Raw genomic sequence first — 19,546 nt, 5'->3', positions numbered from 1 at the left:
GTTCTCACAAGGGTCAGTCCAGATGCCCCAGAGAAGCCTGCAATAAGGACCCCAGCACAAGAGTGCTTTCCCCACTTGAGGTTCCCAGCAACTAACATCCAGAGGCACTCTGCCTCCACCAGGGGAGGTAGAACATCGCCATTGCCCTCCATGAACTTATCTTCTTTTAAAACCCTCCAAGTTGGTGGATTTTGTGGGGAACAAATTCCCTCTGTAAAGAAGTACTTTTGTTCATGGTCCTTTTGCTTAGCCCTGAGTTCTAGTCTCATGAGAGAGGGAGAAGAATTTGCCAGACTGCTTGCCTTTTTCCCCTTCTTCCTAGAGGAGAGATCACCGGGAGTTTTCTCTTCCAAGAACAGTCCAAACAAAGGCCATATTGTTACTGTTGGGGGCGGGCCAGCGATCCCCCAGGAGGCTGGGGCAGGAGAGGAATCGACGCTCTGCTGTTGCTGGTGATCCTGCTCCAGAGTCAGCCAGGAGGCGCACGCGGGTTGAATCCGCCTGGCCCAGTGATCCCCACCCGCCCCCCACCTTGGAGGTTCATGCACGGCGTCACGTCCTGAGCCAGTTCGCCCCATCCACCCCCCACAAGACCCATCCGGGGGAAAGGCGCTGTCGCTGTGAGCAACCCCCAAGCCCAGAGGCGGAGCCTGCCGCGGTTTGAATCCGCCCACAAAGACTCTCCCAGCCGTTTTGTTGCGCTTTCGGAGAGGGGAACCTTGCAAACGGCGCATCGGCGAGCCAGCAAAGATATTTTAAAGCTACTTTATTATTATTGTATTATTATTTTCCACCCTGGGTTTAGAAGCAGGAGGACGCTGCTCCTTCCACCCGGACTTCTGGAACTTAGCAGGGCCCATTAACTTCACCAGCCGCAACTATGATCGGAGGAGGCGTCTCGTCCTCCTCCTCTTCCCATCGGATCGAGCCTTTGCTTGCGACGCGGAGCCGAACAGCATGAGAGGAGCGCCCCCAGCGCCAAGGGCAGAGCCCCGGGCAGAGAGGTAAGAGCCCATCGGACCAGAAGGGAGGGGAAGAAAGAGGCTCGTTCTCTGGAGACCGACAAGTGTGCCCCCCCCCCCCAAGTCCCGATCTGGGGCTGGCACTCTGGTAGGCGCCTCTAGCCATGTCGATCTCTTCCCTTGACTTTCGTTCGCCTGGAGTTTTGCTTTCCAAAAGCTGGGCACTTTTGTGTGTGTTTTGTTTTAAAGTGCCAGCCAGTCATGTGATCCGAGCGTCGTCTGTTTTGTTTCCTTCCGTGAAAACGGAAGGAGGCCAGTCGTGTGGTTATCAGCCGTCTGTTTTCCTCCTGCCTTTTTTGTTTTCCTGTCTCTTCTCTCCCTGTTGTATAAGGCTGGGTTTTTTTTTGAGGTTTTAGACAGGATGTGCCCGATGTCAGTGCTACATGGAGGAGAACCACAGTTTGTGGCCTTCCTTTTATTTAGGAAACGAAACGCATCCGTGTTTGTAAACAAAGGCTTCTAAATTATGAGAAGTGCAAACTTTTTGCAGTGGCGCACTCAGATGGGATTATCTCTTGAGGATATTCATTCCTTACCCTTCAACGAAGTCACCCGCCAGCTTAAATGAAATTAAGTTTACAATAAATCTAGGAGGGGGGTACACATTAAAACATCACCATCGAAAACAGCGGCATAAAATTGGTTGGCAAAACAAAGCACAAAACAGCATTAAAATAATTTTGCAGAGGATTAGAAAGTTTGGGGAAGTTATTTTAAAAGGTTTTTTTCCTATTATGCAAACAACATAAAAGAAGGTGTCAGGGGAGCCTCTCTTGGTGAGGGAAGAGGGTTTTCAATTGTGTTATTTTTCTGGTCAAATTTAGCTGTGGTTACTTAAAGGGATAGCCACACCTCCTCTCCCCAGGCCACACCCCTCACTGTCATTTTTTTCACTCTTCCCTCACATGCTTTTTGTTGGCTGGACTGTATCCTTGAGCTCCTTGCTTGGATGCAGAGATATGCATGTAGGAACATCAGACTTTGCATGGCTGAAAGGTAGACTACTATAAAAATGTAATAGTATTGCTCCACCCAACTTTCACCTCTGACCACATACACCTTTGCCTTTGGCCTTGCCCACAACTGGCTGCAGACCCTGAAAAGTTGCCCATGAGGAAATGCAGCCTTAAGAAGGAAAAAGGTTCCTCACCTGGAGGTTTCTGATCCTAGGCACAGCTTATGATCTGTTAGCATCTAGGATCAGTTGCAAGACTTTCATAGCCTGCTTAGCAAACCACTCCATGATATTATGCCCTGTGCATCCCCACATGTAGTGGCGAAAAGGGCAGCCATTAATTCTTCAAGCTGAGGAGGCTGGGACAACCGTGCTCTAACCTAATTTTTGAGTAACAAATTTGAGGGTGGTAACAAATCTTTGAGTGCTTCTGATTTGTTGCTAAACTTAGGATTCTGTAGAAGCTACTGTGGACTTTTTTGTACTTTATGTAGCAGTCTGCATACATCAGCATTTGAACAATGTTTTTCAACAGCTGCAACAACCTCTGCTCCCTGCAACATCTTGGACCTGTGGTATTGGGCTAGTCCTTTGTTTATTAATTTTGGGTCCAGTTTCATGCAGTGTGTTTAACCCCAGCACCTCAGTGTTCCAGAAACACAGATTTCTATTCAGAGACTGATTGTACAGTAGGAGAGAGGTGCAGTACAAAACCTGGCAATTTAAGCCATGTTCAGGCATTCAGCTGAACACTGAAGGGCTCAAAATGTGAATGGGGGCCGATGCAAGCCTTGTCCCCAGTGTGAAGTTCTGAATAGGGTTTCTAAGCATGTTCTGTTGAACTCTTGGAACCTCTCAACTGGGAGGATGTGGGAGGATTTATAAGTGTGTTCAAATGAACATGATTACAAATTCACTACAGGTGTTCACACTAAATACATGAAGACAGAGGTGTTGGGGATGGGGCTTGTCTGTGATTATAGGGACCCCCCCCCCGAAAACTTACCAATGCCAATTAGAGTGGCTTAGAAAGTGAATGAAGCACTATAAAATTTCCTGCCCCACACTAGTGATTGCATTTGTGCCCCTGCTCCATCCACAGTTTGAGCCTGCATGTAATCCAGTGAAGAGAAATGCATATAAAATACCCCTTGGGCAAAAATGCAGGGTTGTTTGTTTTCACATGAACAGGGCTTAAGCCCTAACAATTATTAGAACTCATTTTGGTGACAGTCAACAAAACGGTTGTGCAAGCAGTATGATTTCCAGATATGCAATGTAGTAATTCCTCCATGCCCCATATGTGTGCCATGCACTGTCCCCAAATCTTGTCCAAAAAGTTGGGGGTACATGAGGAGAGAGCGGAAAATCCTGTTGCACAATTATTGAAGGGTTGAAGGGATGGGCACGTGAGCAACTCCATCCCATCCCATTCCATCCCTTGCTTTAGTGCATTTGGCATGAAGGTCTGAAGGGGGGTTCTAACTGGAAAATTGAAAGCTCTCAATTGTTTAGAAGCCTGGTCAGGAGCCCAACAACCTCTGTATGAGTTAACACAATTTCTAGTCACACCTCAATCAAATAGTCACATGGATCCTCTGGCACTGTAAATGCAGTGTTGTGCAAATGGACTCCAGTCCATTCTCATATGAGTCTGTGCCATTCATAATGCTTCATCCCATTGCTTTAGCTGTCCGCAGGCCTTTCTCCTGTGGACACCCTCACCAGCCCTTTCCTCTTCTATCTTTCAAGGGAAGAGGAAACATACCTTGTCTCTGTTGTCTCCTGATCCAGAACTTGCATAGTCAGGTAGGGTGCCATAGGGCATGTGACTCTGTGTGTGACGTAATCACTGCTTGTTTATCCATTTTCATCCGTCTAGACAAAAAGTTGCAGAGCTGTTGTTTTGAGGGGAGTCCTGACATGTGCGACATCATCTGATCTCTCATTATCCTGCTGTGTGAAGGATCTTGTTGGTTTAGAATTTAATAGGAAAAGGTGCCCCCTGCGTGTGTACATTAGAATTTCACAAGGGAAGGAGAAAAAAATCCCAGAAGATGTAGCATGATCAGATAATTAAACACACTTCTCACCCATCCAGGACAGCTACTAGATCACTTTGAGTGAGACATCCAACATGATTTTGTACACTTAGCTTCCTTTGTCATCATTTCGTTTTTTTGTTCTTTGCAAGTTTGAATGTACATCCATAATTTCGTGTGTGCCAGACATGTGTCATTCAAATGTATTGTCCAATCTTGATTAGCACCATGCCATTCATTCTGAGATGTCACTTTTCTGAGATGTCAGACATTTGCATTGAACCATGTTTACCATTCTGGCCAGTTATCAAATTCACATGCAAGACTGGGGTGTGGTTGGCCATGGGAATGCATGTCAGCTTATATGTGTGTGCACATGTAAAAACAAATGTACTGAAATCAAGGTTATAGAGAAGCACAAGTTCACAGGCACTTTTTGTTCACACCCATGAGAATTAATTTCCTTCTGTAGTGCTTTATATACATAATCCTAAAACCATTCTCTAAAGATTTAGTTTGCTCAGGGTTTTTGTTTGTTTGTTTTAAGAACAAATGTCTTTGCTTCTATGGCAAGGGCTCACAAAATGAGTCCACTTTTAGTTTTTGTATGCTTTTTCTGTTTTAAGTATTGCCTTATTTATCGCTTTTATTACATTTCTGTAATCCGCTCTGGGATCATGCTAGTGTTGAAGGTGCAAGATATAAATTGTAGAATACATAAGTCGTGGGTCTCCCTAACCAAAGAAGAGATTTGCAGTTCTCCACGTGCAATGGGGGGAAAGGGTGTTAGTTGGCTGTGTTTCCCTGTGTGCCTGAGCCAGTAGACATTATGATTGGTACCCCATGAATGCTGCTTTAAATGGCGAGCTCTCTGTCTGCCACAGCTCCCTGTGTGAACAGAGCACTTCTCTCCATGTCACCACCCCTATTTGTGGGAGAGGCTTTGTGTTGACACATAGAGGAAATGGTCCATTTTGGAGTGTGAGCTGCTAAATGCACACAGCTCGACACCTGGAAATAGTTTCATGCGAAGTAATTTAAAGTGCCTTCCTTATAGTGGGTGTATCACATTCTTTGGTCCCCACCAAGGATAGGCTCCATCCAGGAAGCATGAAAAAAGAAGGTTAAAAAAAGAAGCCAGAAGAGAAGGTGATTAAAACAATAAACAAAAGAGTAGCCTTCTGTTCAGTTGCTTAATCATGACACATTGCATTTGAGGTTAGAACTAGCCAGAATTATTAGTCACCATGTCTAGTAGATATAGTGACCTGTCTAGATAATATTTTCTGCCTGCCAAGAGTTTGGTCATCAAAACATACCTGCAATGTACAGGTACATGGCAAAATGGTTTTATAGCCTCAACTTATATAGTCTATGTGCAGACCCATTTACACATTAGACTGTAGTTCTGTAAGAAATAATAGTAATAGTTCTATTTTGTTTTCTGGTTGTAAGGTAGTGGTTCCTCACTAGGAAGCCGGTCTATTCAGTAACCGCTATGAAGTGCACAGGACCTCCGGAGAGCCAGAAACTTGCCTTGGCAATGGAGCATGCTCTAGCAAGAGAGACAGAGACTTGGAAGGTGCCAGTCTTCCATGGTTTCACACTGAAGGTATGCTCTTCATAGAAAGGGACTGTGATTCATGAAGTTGGAGAGCCACATGGCATGCATTTTTCAACCTTTGACCAGTAATTTCCTTAGATTGGCAACCTTATTTAGTCAGTTTGAGCGGGGTAGGGAGATAAAGAAGAGTTCCTCAAAAATTGATTATAATTCCTTCATATAAAATGAATATAAATTGGTTTGCTCTAGTGGGTAGGGAACCAGTCCCATCATATGCACCCATACAGTCTACCACCATGCACTTTGTATTATACAGATGGGCATTTTGTAGCCTGGGATACATTTAGTGATTTTTACTTAGCAACAGAATCCTTCCAAACAAGTAAAAAGACTGAGCCTGGGTAAAAACAAAGAGCTCTGTTCTCATGTTCAGTAGTTGCACCTGTGAACCATCCTCTTACACTTGGGTAAGAGACTGTTCGTCTTTAACAAAAACTCTTCCATCTAGACATTAATAACCAATCCTGATTACAGTGAGCAATGAGAAGCTAGAGCAAAATCTCTGTTATGTGTGCCTAAAAATTTTTGGAATATATTTCTAGCCTCGCTCTCAGTTATGTTCTTTAAACTTCAGCAGATCCCAAATTATTGTGTTTGTTTTAACCAACCCCATTATTCCATTTTAGGGCACAGACATATCTCCATTTTATTATGAGAAAGCTGTTTTGTGGATCAGGGAATCGAATTCGCTCTTCCAGTTTTGCTCCGAAACGTTTGCTCTGGCTGTCAGCTTTTTTAACCGGTTGTTGGCATCAGTGAAGGTAAAGAGCTTCAACCTCACTCTATTCCTTTTATTATCAATGGAAAAAATAATGGGGATTTTGCTGGGGCTGCAGCATGCACTCATCTAATATTAGAGAGTTGGATCCAGATGTGCAGTGCAGTCCTATTGGTACCCCATGAAGCCTGCCTTAAATTGTAAGCTGTTTGTATACCACAGCTCCAAGTGTGACCCGAGCTTCTCCATCAGTGTTAGCATGAGGTAGGGCTGAAACACATCCAAGTGCTTTGATTAAAATGAAAACAAAGGGAATATACGGAATAGGTACATTCTGCGTGAATAACATTGATCTCGCTTCCCTGTCCTAATTCTGATATTTAAAAAAGCAGTGGCTGTTAAACATTTCATGCCAGGCCCTTTCTGTCTTGTATTAATTACTTGAAGTGATTCCATCATAAACCATATACAGTCGTACCTCCTTTTGCGTCCGGGATCCATTCCAGAGCCCCAGATGCTTGACGAAAAGGATGCTCGACAAAGCTATGCTCTGAGCATGCGCGAAGCATGATTTAGCGCTTCTGCGCAGCGGCAAACCTGGAAGTAACCCGCTCCGAGTTTGCCGCAGACATTGGACAAAATGGACCTTAAACAGGGCGGACTCAAAACGAGGTATCATTGTATAGCTTTGAAGAGTACCGCTGCTAAATTGCCATGTTCCAGTTACTCAGATAGACTCCTCTTACTGCTTGGTGCACCACAGTGAGGCAACTCAGAAGCATGAGAGTGTGTGTGTGTGTGTGTGTGTGTGTGTATAGATAGATAGATAGATAGATAGATAGATAGATAGATAGATAGATAGTTTTCAATAGTTATTTTCCCAGTTGGGTATTTTTCCTCCATTCTTTTTCTTTTTCTTTAAACTACTACTCTTCTCTTTCAGGCACAGTTAAAATATCTCCAATGTATTGCAACAGCTTGCTTGGTTCTTGCAGCAAAAATCAATGAAGAAGATGAGGTGCGTATGTTTTAAACGTGGCAACCTAAGAGAAGGATTTGTCTTCCATTAAAGTGACATGTACAGGATCTTCACAGACACACACCCTTTTTTATGGATGTGTGTAGTTGGAATGGCTCAAGCCACTGTGAAAGTTTATGGGCAACCTGTGTCCGAGGGAGCCTGTCTGTCCCAATAGGCTACCTGTCAGTTTTAAACCCATTATGAATGCTTATTTCAGTGTATCAGGTGTGTAAAGGTTACAGTGACATTGTTGGATGTTTGGCAGCAAAACTACTGTAGAACATCTAGGTAAGTCACTCTCAGACTTGCCTTAGTCTGCTTGGATCATACACTTTCCGTTTTTCAGTTGCCTGTCTCGTTGCTATGTTGCATCTATTAATGCGTGGTGGTTGCTGATGCAATCATACTGATCCATGCTTCGATGACCACATGGTATCCTGGACAAGCTTGCAAACAGTGCACCAAGTTGCAATTGAAGGCTTGGGTCCACACTACCTGAAAGATTGCATTTCCCTGTAGAAACCTGCTCAGGTGCTAAAATGAGCACCTTCCCTTAGTCCCATCAACATCAGAAATGTGGTTGGTGGTGACATGAGACAGAGCCTTTTTTGTGACGGCACCTGTTTTGTGGAATTCGCTCCCAAGAGAGGTTAGATTGGCTCCTTCTTTGTTATCCTTCTACAGTCAAGCTGAGACCTTCCTATTCAGACAGGCCTTAGTTTTCAAAGTGCTTGTCTCTGTTTGCCTCACTGCTTACTCAAGGAAAACCTGATCTTAAAATTGGAACACATGGCAATCTGGTTTGGTCCAATTTGTCACTAAATAGCGGGTTTTCCAGGGGAAAGCAGCAGGGCAAAGGACCCATGCTTAGAAATTGTGGAGCAAACAGAAAACTGCTTGGACCTGTACTTTCTAGGCATGGGGCATGGGGCATACAGAAGTGTGGCAGAGCCCTTGATGCAAAAACCAGCCCTTGCTGGTTTTTAATGTCTTGTGATGAATTTTGATTATTCTTTTTAGCTAGTTCATTTTTATTGCTCTGTATTTTATAATGAAGCTTTTAAAATGTTGGAAGCCACCTTGGATCCTGACTTGAGAGTAGGTGGGATATAAATACATTGCATAAATAAATTAAGTGGCATTTCTGCATTGGATATGCTGAAGAATCCTGAACTCTGCTTTGAGCACTAGATTGTCGATTGTGTCATCAAGTTCTTATAAATTCTGTTGTTTAGTTAAACAGGCTCTAAATAATAATTGTTTCCTTTCTCAAAGAATCATTGAAAAACTGTGTACTAGTGGCCTGATTTTATGCTATGTGTACAAAGTCCCTGTAGAAGCTAGAATACAATTAGGCCTCTGCTATTGAACAAGTTCTGACATTTAAAGCTCAGGAGTAAACTTCCTCAGAAATGTCCATAATGGACTTTAGCCAGGCCTTCATTCAGTGTATGTTTTAGAGTTGATGTCACAAACTTAACTTTAATCCAGGGATGGTTAATCTGTTACCCACAGGCCCCAAGAGGTATTTTTGCCCTCCCCACCCCAAAACTTGTCCTTTTTTAAAAAACCCAAAAGGAAATTAAAAAAACCATTTTTTTTAACAGAATGGATACTCTACTGTAATACCAAAGTGTTTTTGTGCCTCCCAATATCCTTCAAAAATATGTTCATTAACAACCCCAAGCCCTTATATTTACGTATTTATACATATTATAAAATTACTGATTACTCAGGCAGGTCTCCTACTGTGATTCTGGAGTGTCGAAAGTTTTTTGTGTGACTTGCTCAAGACACCCCCACCCCACCCCAAGCATGGTCCTTTTTAAAAAGTGGGGGCACATTCACTGTACACTTCATCCTCACCTACTTTGACATGTGGACCTCAGAGAGTTGACCGTGGATCAATGTGGCCCTTGGCCTGCAGAAGTCCCCCTCTCTGGCTTTAAGGTTAGTACTCTAGAAGTTAAGATGAATATGCAATAAAGATAGCCAAATCGCAAGAGGGAAAAACCTCGAAGAATCCAGCCATTGTTTCAGAACACGAAAAAAGTTGAAGGCAAGTTGTTTCCATACATCCTCAAGACGCATGACCAGTGGAATTAGTCTTACACATACATAAGGGAATTCACAAGGGTGGGGAATTACTTTTATTAAAATCTGAGAATATTGGGATTATTTCAAGGACCTCTTGGTTTTTACCCCAAAGAGGATAGTTGAGTAGGCTGCATTTCATTTATGTGATAGTAGGGCACACACACCACACCATACAAAATTTCATAGGAATTTGGGCTTCTTTTATTATTATTATTATTTTTCCTTTTGTTTTAAAACAGATAATACCATCGGTAAAGAAGCTTGCAGTGCAGAGTGGTTGTAAATGTTCTCCAGCTGAGATTGTGAGAATGGAAAGAATTATACTCAATAAACTTCACTGGGATCTTTACACAGCAACATCAATCGATTTCTTAAACATTGTAAGCACTAGACATGTTTTCTTTTTCTTTTTTGCAAAAGGCTAAACTAGGGTTGTTGTTTTTACCAAATAAGACTAGAAAACAGCAATGGTGCGCATACATTCCCTTCTAGTTAGCCTCGCAGACCACTCATTCTTAACTATCTGCAAATCTTTTGAAGTGAATTACTGTTCAAGATACTGAAATTCCATTTGAACACCCAACTATTCCATAAGTTTGATTTACAAACAATGTAGACTCCCATTTTGAAAGGACAACTAATAATTGACTTTTAAAAAGAGCTCATACTGTACCACTAGAGATTTGTTCCGTTTGTTTTAAATATACACTGCAAAAATATTTCTAACTATCTGCACTCTCAATACTGTACATAAAAAGCTTTCAGAGTTTTTGCTACATTTCACAAATGGGGCATCTCAGATCAGCTTTTCTTTACTCCTCACCCTGCATAAAAACATTTGACCCTCATTTTTAGGCAAATTAGATCATTCTGATCTGGCACTTAAGTCACATCTTATTTGCTAAACGTTTTCCGGAAGAAAACTCCCCGTTAAGAAGTTACCATGTGCTATAGTAAGGCAAAAGTCGTGTGATAATGTCTCTCAGAGTTCATCTCTTCACAGCATGGGTGGGTGACCTGTGACTCTCTTAATGTGGCTGGACCCCAGCTCCCATCAACCCCATCCAGCCTGGCCAGTGGTCAGAAGTGACAGGAGTTACAGTCCAGCAGTATCCGGAGAGCTGCAGAGTCCCCATCCCTGCTATATAGCAAAGGGTGGATTCCTGGGTCATCCTGGCATCAGGATTGTTTGGGGGGGAATGTCTGATCAGAACCAGGATGATGAGATTGTATTAGTTCTGCTTCCAAGCATCATCAGTTGTTCTCTCTCTCTCTCTCCTGTTTGCTGGCTTGAATTATCACCGTTACTCAGTTTTACAAACGAGAAGTCAAAACCTTCTGAATTGACAATTGCGAACAATGCAACGAATTCAGAATTAAGTTACATTCAGTAGAAGCTTCAACATTTCAATATTTGGCAAATACGACACAAATGGTAACAGCAGGACAAAAAAAATAATAACAAAACTTTGTAAGAGGTTTCCTGCCATGAATAAGGATTAGTTTGCACTTCTGGTCAATGACATATGAAAACGTACAAAGTTCACAGTTGACCTCAGTTCTGTTTTTTTTATATATATACGTATATATATAAATAAATATAAATAAATGTGCGTGTGTGCTTAAATATATATATATGTGTGTGTGTGTGTGTGATATAAATGTTTTCTCTTCTCTCCAGTTCCATGCCATGGTGATGTCCAAGTGGCCCCATCTACTAAATGGGCTGCCTCAGAGGAATCCTTCCCGCCACGCCGCATTCTTGACCAAGCAGCTACAGCACTGTATGGCATGCCACCAAGTATTGCAGTTTAAGGGCTCCACATTGGCTTTGGTGATCATCACCTTAGAGTTGGAGAGGCTGACTCCTGACTGGTTTCCTGTAATTACTGATCTGCTAAAAAAAGCACAGGTAGGAGTCAAACTGCCTCTGAGGCCAGCACAAAGACTGAAAAATGGAAAAACTTCACAAATACTTTAAAGCCATTTAATGTACGTTTTTTCATGTACTTCTCAGGAGTGCTGGGGTGCCTTTTGTTAGGATGCATTTTTTCCACTGCTGGATGCAAAATTCCATGTTAGTGTAATGAAAGTTAGGGTCCGGATGAAGGGCAGCCATTCCAAGCCCATTATTGGGTTATGCGGTGCCATGACATTGTGCTTAATTTGGGTCACGCTTTCCAGAGATGCTCTGTTCTAAACAATAGAGCATCACCACTGTTCTCATTCTGACAGTTTGTTACACCCCAAACTTTAATAACTCACATGGCCTCATGTTGGTTGGCCCATTATACCTGAAGGAGCATCTCTACCCCTATCGTTCAGCCCAGATAGTGAGGTCCAGCGCCAAGGGCCTTCTGGCGGTTCCCTCACTGCGAAAAGTGAGGTTACAGGGAACCAGGCAGAGGGCCTTCTCAGTAGTGGTGCCTGCCTTGTGGAATGCCCTCTCACCAGATGTCAAGGAAATAAACAACTATCTGACTTTTAGAAGACATCTGAAGCCAGCCCTGTACATGTAGGTTTTTAAAAAACGTTTGCAGTTTTAATACTTCGTTCCAGAGTGGCTGGGGCAACCCAGTCTAATGGGTGGCATATAAATAATAAAATCATCATCATTATTATTATTATCTCCAGTTCCCCAAGCCAAGCTCTAAATGAGGACCTAGAGAATTCAAGAGTAATTAGGTTTGGCACTAGGCACCAATGCAATCCTGCTGTGAAGAAGCGGGGCAGAGTAGTCCCAAGTGTTCTGAATGAAAGCACTATAAAACCACCCTGGGGTAGGTGAGGAACAGTACAGCATAGAACGTTGAGCCTTGCTTTGCTCTCCAGTTCCTTGTCCTACCGTACTAATCTTTAGGGGAGAGACCAGGTGTAACTCTGGCTTTTCTGCCATAGCAACTTTTCCCTGCCCCCTTCAAGCTCTATAGTAAGTATTAGGGGATATTTCTGTGCAAGAGTCAAATTTCAATGATCTGAGTGGAGTTACTGTGTGACGATTTCCCTCCTTTTTCTCCACTGGCACAATGCCATTTGGTAGGTTCCTGTGCAGCAGTAAGTCACGTGCTGGGTTCAAACACAGCATTAATCAATGGCTGAACTTCCACTATAGTTTGGACAAACAGTGGTTTTGAGCAGCTTGTCTGCTTTTGTGTTCCCATCTGCTCAGGACTTGCTTCATAAGTGCACTTCAGTCTGTGGTGCATCAGCTTAGAGCAATGGCTCTTTGTGCTTTTGTCAATGGCCTGTGAATTCAGAAACAGCAAGCCACAGTTAATGCAGCTATGGTTTGAAAACCAGCTTCAAACTGTAGCTTCAGATCCTGGTCTGTGAGCAGCAAACAAGCCATGGTTTGTGTTAGGCTGACATCAAAACAAACTATAGTTTTTTGTTGTGTTTGAACCCAGCCAGGATATACACAGACTCCACATTTGCCATATGCAACGGAAACTAGTACATGTTATGCATATCCCCTGAAATAGACTTTGACTTCATTAGTTTAGTACAGCTGGAGATACTGGAACTGAAAATTGATGACAGCTAATAATTTCAGAAGTTGAGAAAAAAATAGTTGTGTTATATATTGCATTACAGATCGACAGCACCCAATTCATCCACTGCAAAGAGCTTGTTGATCAGCACCTCCTGGGCTTCCAACCATCCAATACTGTTTATATATTCAACCCTGCAAACCAAAACATCCAAACTCACTTGGACAAAAGGTTACCTTGCTGTTATTCCACAGTGAAGCAAACAACACAGATTAACTCAGGAGCCAGAGGGAGCTGGCCAAACCCATCAGCTTTCATACTTCTCAGAGCCAAAACCCATGAAGATGACATGCAGCCTGATGAATTCTATGATGGATTCAAATACCTGTACAGTGAAGATGAGATCCCAGAAGCTGGGCAGACCAGCAGTATGGGTGGCAGTGATGATCAGAGGCAAGAAGAAAGCAACAGCACTTGTCCACCATTACAGCCTGTTCCTCAAATGGACTGATTTCTGTGTAGCACCATGGGACCAGTTAGTTCCAAAGGCTATTTCAGATGTTAGTAGAGCTGTTAATAAGAAGCACTGCCTATTTTTGAAACCTTTAACTCTCAACCTTTTAAAATGCTTTCTGCAACCCTCCATGCCTTTTTTCATAGAATCATAGAGTTGGAAGGGACCCCAACAAGGGAATGCAGGAATCTCAGCCAAAGCATCCATGACTGATGGCCACCCAACCTCTGCTTTAAAAACCTCCAAGGAAAGAGTCCTCAACCTCCCAAGGGAGACCGCTCCACTGTCAAACAGCTCTTACCTTTGTTTTGATATGGCCACACTCTAAGAGAGACTGAAAACTAAAAACACACACAAAAACAAAATCCTGATCTACAAGCAGCTGAAATACACAACTTCAGGGATCAGCATTCAGCAGACTGGGCTATGTGCTGTGCTTAGAAATACAGATCAAGCCTTATTCCAGGAAGGAGTGGGAGCTTCCTAGGTTCCTCATTCTTTTGTGTACACAGTAGGATAGTTTGTTTTTATTCAGACACTAATTGTGGTCTCCTGCACAAGCTAACCCATTGTACATCATTACTGAGCCGTGAATGAGTCCTGAAAATTAGTTGTAGGGATGAGTAGACGAATGACATGCAGCTAGGCTCAGACTAAGCTTAGATAGGGGCCGGCATGAAGACATTTTCCAGGCGTTGATAAAATAGCACACCACTTGGATAAAGGTGTGTGAGCTGGGCTTCAACCTTAGTGAAATTGTGCTACAAGAAGAGTTTACCCTTGCTGAACAATTGAAACTTTTCTCCCTGCTGACTGACTCTGAAATCAAAGACAACTGGAGTGCTCATCAGATTTCAACCCTACTGGACTATGGAACAATTCTTAAAACGTTGGAACTTTTCTTCACACTGTGTCTCTGGCTTCTTCGCCATGAGGTCTTTTCGACAAGTTCATAGGAAGTTGTCCTTAGAGGAGAGATTGCAGGAAAGTTATTCAAGGGTCACATTTCGCAAAAAGGGAAGAGGGGCAGCATTTAAAATGATTCATTTTTAAAATTATGTATGGAGCAAGCTTCCCTTTCCAGTTGTCAGGGCTGACAGCTCAAATTCAACTGAGCTAACCATTAGTATAGACACCATCACCATCCTGTATTAGGTTTATTTTCTAATGTCATGCTCAGCTGAAGCATACCTGTATCTGGTCATGCAATCCAGCTCTGAATGAATACTGCAAGCATCATGCAAAGTTCATCTGAGTAGATAATTGTGAAGTCCTCCAGTACTTGGTGCCTTATTCCTAAATGCAAGAAATGGGCAGGCCTGTGTTGATGCAGGTGAAATATGCTTGCTAAGGAGGTTGGATGAGCAACATCTGGCACTCTTATCATATCTATGGGAAGGGGGGCAACCATTTCTGCACATAGCATTGGAGAAGGATGCTGTAGCCACACTTCCGCAGTTATGCCTTAGAACTGTGGAATGGCGCAGAATTCACCATCCCAGAATCTTTTTCATTAAAAAAATTAAAATATGATTCTAGCCCTATGAAAGGACATAAAATACGCCCACACAACTTGTGACACAGTTGAACATATTACCCCCATCCATGTATTGTAGCTTACCACATACCGTATTTTTCGCTCTATAGGACGCACCGGACCATAGGAGGGGGAGAACAGGGAAAAATTTTTTTTTCTTGTTCTCCCCCTCTAAAACAAGGTGCGTTCAAGGTGCATTCACCCAAAGCCTCCGGAGCACAGCAGGAATTACCGCTGCGCTCGGGAGGCTTCAGGCGGCTACCTTGGAAGCCTGGAGAGCAAGAGGGGTCGGTGCACACTGACCCCTCTCGTTCTCCAGGCTTCAGTGAAGGCAACCCAAAGCCTCTGGAGCATGGCGGGAGTTCCCGCTGGGCTCCGGAGGCTTCAGGTTCCTTTTGGCCTGCTCTTTGGGGCTGGCGGGGGGAAGCGCTGCTTTCCCCCACCGCCAGCCCCAAAGAACAGGTCGGGGAACAGCTCAAAGGCTGCACACAGCCTTGCCGTTGCCCCCCGAGCTTGTGGGGCTGGCGGTGGGAGGAAGCGCTGCTTTCCCCCACCGCCAGCCTCAAAGATCCCTGAAGCCTTTGGAGCGCAGCGGGACCTCGCGCTGCGCTTCAAAGGCTTCGGGTTCCTTTCACTCACCCAAAGCCTTTGGAGTGCAGCACGAGTTCCCTCTGCGCTCCAAAGGCTTGAGGCTTCGGGGACAGCCTTTGTAGCCTCTGCAGGGCAGCGGGGTGAAGGCACCCCGCTGCCCTGCGGAGGCTTTGCGCAGCCATCCCCAAGCTAGAACAGTGAAACGGAGCGCTCCGCAGCGCTCGGTCTTGCGGTTCTGGCTTCGGGGACAGCCTTTGTAGCCTCCGCAGGGCAACGGGGTGCCTTCACCCCACTGCACTGCAGAGGCTTTGTGCAGCTAACCCCAAGCTAGAAGAGCGAGACGGAGCGCTCCGCAGCGCTCCGTCTCCCTGTTCTGGCTTTGGGCTTAGCCGCGCAGCCTGCATTCGCTCTATAGGATGCGCACACATTTCCCCTTAATTTTTGGAGGGGAAAAAGTGCGTCCTATAGAGTGAAAAATACGGTAGTTCTCATTCCTCTTACAATTATAGTTGCTGGCAGGCAATTAAAATTGTTGTTGTTGTGGAGGGACACCATCTCTGGTGATCTGCATTTGGTTTGATGGGCCATGTAGTTCAGGACTGGTATAGACAATACAGTGGTACCTCCAGTTGCGGATGGGATCTGTTTCGGAGCTCCAGTCGGATCCCAAGGTTTCTGCAACTGGAGGGACCGCTTCTGTGCATGCACGTGCGGCGGTAGACCAGATTGCTTCTGTGCATGCGGCGAAACCTGGAAAAATACTTCCAGGATTGCCGCGTACGTCTCCCGAAGTTCTATTGGATTTTTATTTATACAGATATATTCCCTGTCTTTTAATGATAAAATCAGGTATCCTGTGCTTCCTTCAGAGAGCTCAAAGCAGCCCACATAGTTCTTTCTGTTTTTATACTTGGGACAATCCTATAGGTTAGGCTGAGAGAATGTTGCAACCCAAAGTCACTAAGTCTAAGTGGGAATCTGAACACAGATTTCCTTGGAAGCTAAGCAGGTTTTCTAGTGATGCAGAGGAGGATTTCAGGCAGCTGGATCGCCTATTGCCCTCCCACAAAAGCAGAAGTTGTGCAAAATAAGCCGTGATAACGCTTCATTTTCAAGTGTCTCACAGATTTTAGCTTTTCTTGATGCGGCGTTCATATTAACTTGAGCATGTTGCTTTAATGTTAAAAAGCATACAGAGCCCTGTCTATGAAAGCTCAAACCCTTGTTTCAGCAGGAAGATGTACAATAGCACAGTGCTGAGCTGTGCACAGAAATAGGCTCAGATTCTATAACACTGAAGGGTACAGTGGAGCAAAAATAGTTCAGTTGTGATTGGATACCACAAGGAGACTGTAGATCAATGTCACATTGGCAGCTCTAGTCTGCAGCAAGCAGTTGAAAGGAGAGATAAGGGAACAGGTACAGATACTTACTGCAGGTCCAGTATTGCTAGATGAGCAGTCTCTCCCTGGTCCCACTTGGTGTAACAATCAATAAATAACTATACAGCAAGAATCCCACACCAGGTCAATGCTGCAGCAGAGGTGCATTTATCGCATGTGCTTATGCCAATTGTCTTTAGCATTTTGGAAAAACTGTTTCTCAAGTTAAACACATTAATAGGGACACCCCTTAAATGTTTTAGCCCCAAATCCTTAAAAGCTGTTTGTGCAACCGCATTGGGCCTACCTTTAAAGAATGACGTGAGGGTGAAGATGGCCCCAGATACACACTTTGGCACCAAATGATACCCCTTCGCACATAGTAAAAATGTCACAGTCAGCTTCATTGTTGACTATTTTTGCTCTCTCTGCTCATGGTCCCCCAAACTGTGCTTACTGAGGTGCTCTCTACCTAATGGTAAGGGACAGAAGGATCAATAGTGCAATATATGCATAAAGTCTTTTTAAAGACTCAGCAAAAAGTCACACCAATGTGAAGATCAAATGTGAATAAGGGATCTTTTGCACAGGTGCTGTGGAACACAGTAGCTATGGAAAAACCACAGGTGATATTCTGGTTCCCAACCTATCGCCAGATGGATGTGGGTAGAACACTGCAGCTGCTTGAGAGACAAAATCTGCATTCTGTTAGCAGTCCTTGTTTCTGCCACAGTGTGCATGCTTCCATTCACTCTCAGAAACTCTTCCTGTGGTAACCACATGCCTGGTGGTTGTGTGAAGAGGCCTTGAAACACACCTGCAGGTGTACATTGCAGCAAGTGTTGGAATACGTCAGGAAAGCACATGAAAGCTACCAAAAAAACCTCCAAACTGTGAATGTTATGCTTAGTGCTTAAGAACTCAAAGCAGTACCTTGCCAGCATGGCAGCATAGGAGTGGTGCTGATACATAGGAAATAAGCTAAGAACCGAGGAATTTAATTATGCAGCATGTTAAACTGCAAAATCGGTTGGAGTTTCTCTAGTCTAGTTATTCAGGGAAAGCTTGGAACAAAACGTCCTTGGTCTTTTCTCTTTATGGGACCAAAAGCACTGTCCTTTTCTTTGATCACAAACTGTGACTTGACTGTTTATATTTTTAATATAGGAAAACATTTTTTTTTGTTTTTAATGTGGGTGACCCCTCCCTTTTCGTTATATAAAAATGTACTTGAAATATTGTGTCTGTTTTTCTTCTTCTTTCCCGGAATCACATCTCTGCAGTTTCTTTCAGTCTGATCAGAGAATGGCAATGGTACTGAACTCTATTGATTGTTTATATTTACTGTATTAAATAATGGGAATATAATAGGAATATATGCAGTATATTCATAGAGTTGGAAGGGACCCCAAGGATCATCCAGTCCTACCCCATGCAATGGAGGATTTATTTTTGCCAAACATGGGACTCAAACACATGGTATTAAGAGTCTCGTGCTCCACCAACTGAGCTATGGGGAGAGCAACCCATGCCCCTGATCCGCCGTTATGGAACTTGTTCAGATGGGGTGGAGGTGGCCCTACATTGGGGCTCTGGCTTGAGGAGCTCTGCTGTTCATTGGGGGAGCCGTCAATGAGCACCCAGTGTGCTTCCCAAAACTGCACGTGGGGTGGCATCTCTGGCAGCATTGAGGGTGGGAGTGCAGGATCCTGTGTGGACAGTGCTGCTGTCAAGTGTGGGCAACAGACCTGATCTGGGCCTCTTGGTCTTGCTAGACTGGAAGCTGGCACTGCAAAGAGACACGTTCCCCTGTCCTGCCTGGCCAGCATGAGCAGTAGGGTGTTGCAAAAATACCCTCTTGAAGCACCAGGCTGCGCCGGGAGAAACAACCAGAGCTAGGCACCCCATGTTTACACCACTTTCTGTCACCTGCCTAACAGAATTCAGGCTGTTTCTTATTTGTAAAACACTGCAGCTGCTGTCTTCATCTTCTGATGCCTTACTCGTAGCCCTCACGACACAAAACAACATCTCCCCTTGAATTCGTGCTCATCAAGATCTAAGGGCACAGGGACATGAGAACTCTGGAAACAGTTGCTATACAGTCATAGAGCTTGCATCCCTCAGACATTTCGGGGCGATACCAAGAAAGGTGGCTGAGATTAAGAAAGTAAGCAGCTATTGAGACACTGGGTGCTGTTGGCCATTAACAGGAATTTCTCTATGGAATTACTGGTGGGAACTCCCACCCGTGGTCAGGAAGAATGGGAAAGAGTGGCCAGTTCATGCTGCGAATGACCCCCCAGAGAACTGCTAAATTTGGAGAAAATTGAGCCAACTGCTGCATTTTAGGAATACTGTAGGGCACCAACTTTACAGCAATTGTTCTCACATTTTGCCTTTCCAATACGTGTAGATTTTATTTATGGGTTTCACTTATTTTGCTAAAAATATAAATAAATTACAAAATACACCAAAGCTCATATCGGTCCCTATCCACATAGCTTTCTGTCTTAACACAATGAGATAGCCAAGTAACAGCTTGTTAATGG

The 19,546-nt window shown here is 43.9% G+C and overlaps 1 protein-coding gene across 5 annotated transcripts; it reads left to right on the top strand.

Annotated features, from left to right (window-relative positions):
- Positions 1-405: 405 nt before the first annotated feature.
- On the top strand, positions 406-18,230 carry CCNI2 (cyclin I family member 2). 5 transcript variants are annotated; one of them, XM_077924512.1, is made up of 8 exons: positions 422-1,004; positions 3,772-3,786; positions 5,475-5,631; positions 6,270-6,404; positions 7,305-7,379; positions 9,719-9,859; positions 11,161-11,391; positions 13,074-18,230. In XM_077924512.1, the coding sequence occupies exons 3-8, from the start codon at positions 5,518-5,520 to the stop codon at positions 13,479-13,481; spliced, it is 1,104 nt and encodes a 367-aa protein (XP_077780638.1). In that variant the 5' UTR covers positions 422-1,004; positions 3,772-3,786; positions 5,475-5,517; the 3' UTR covers positions 13,482-18,230. The 5 variants fall into 5 exon arrangements, with proteins under 5 accessions (XP_077780640.1, XP_077780638.1, XP_077780637.1 ...); XM_077924511.1 differs by having other exon boundaries at positions 3,730-3,786; XM_077924513.1 differs by lacking the exon at positions 3,772-3,786 and having other exon boundaries at positions 5,479-5,631.
- The last annotated feature ends 1,316 nt before the right edge of the window (positions 18,231-19,546 follow it).

This window comes from Podarcis muralis, chromosome 2 (assembly GCF_964188315.1).
Source record: "Podarcis muralis chromosome 2, rPodMur119.hap1.1, whole genome shotgun sequence".
In the NCBI taxonomy this organism is placed as follows: Eukaryota; Metazoa; Chordata; class Lepidosauria; order Squamata; family Lacertidae; genus Podarcis; species Podarcis muralis.
Note: the sequence above shows the minus strand (reverse complement) of the source record. Positions and strands in the feature narration are given on the sequence as shown.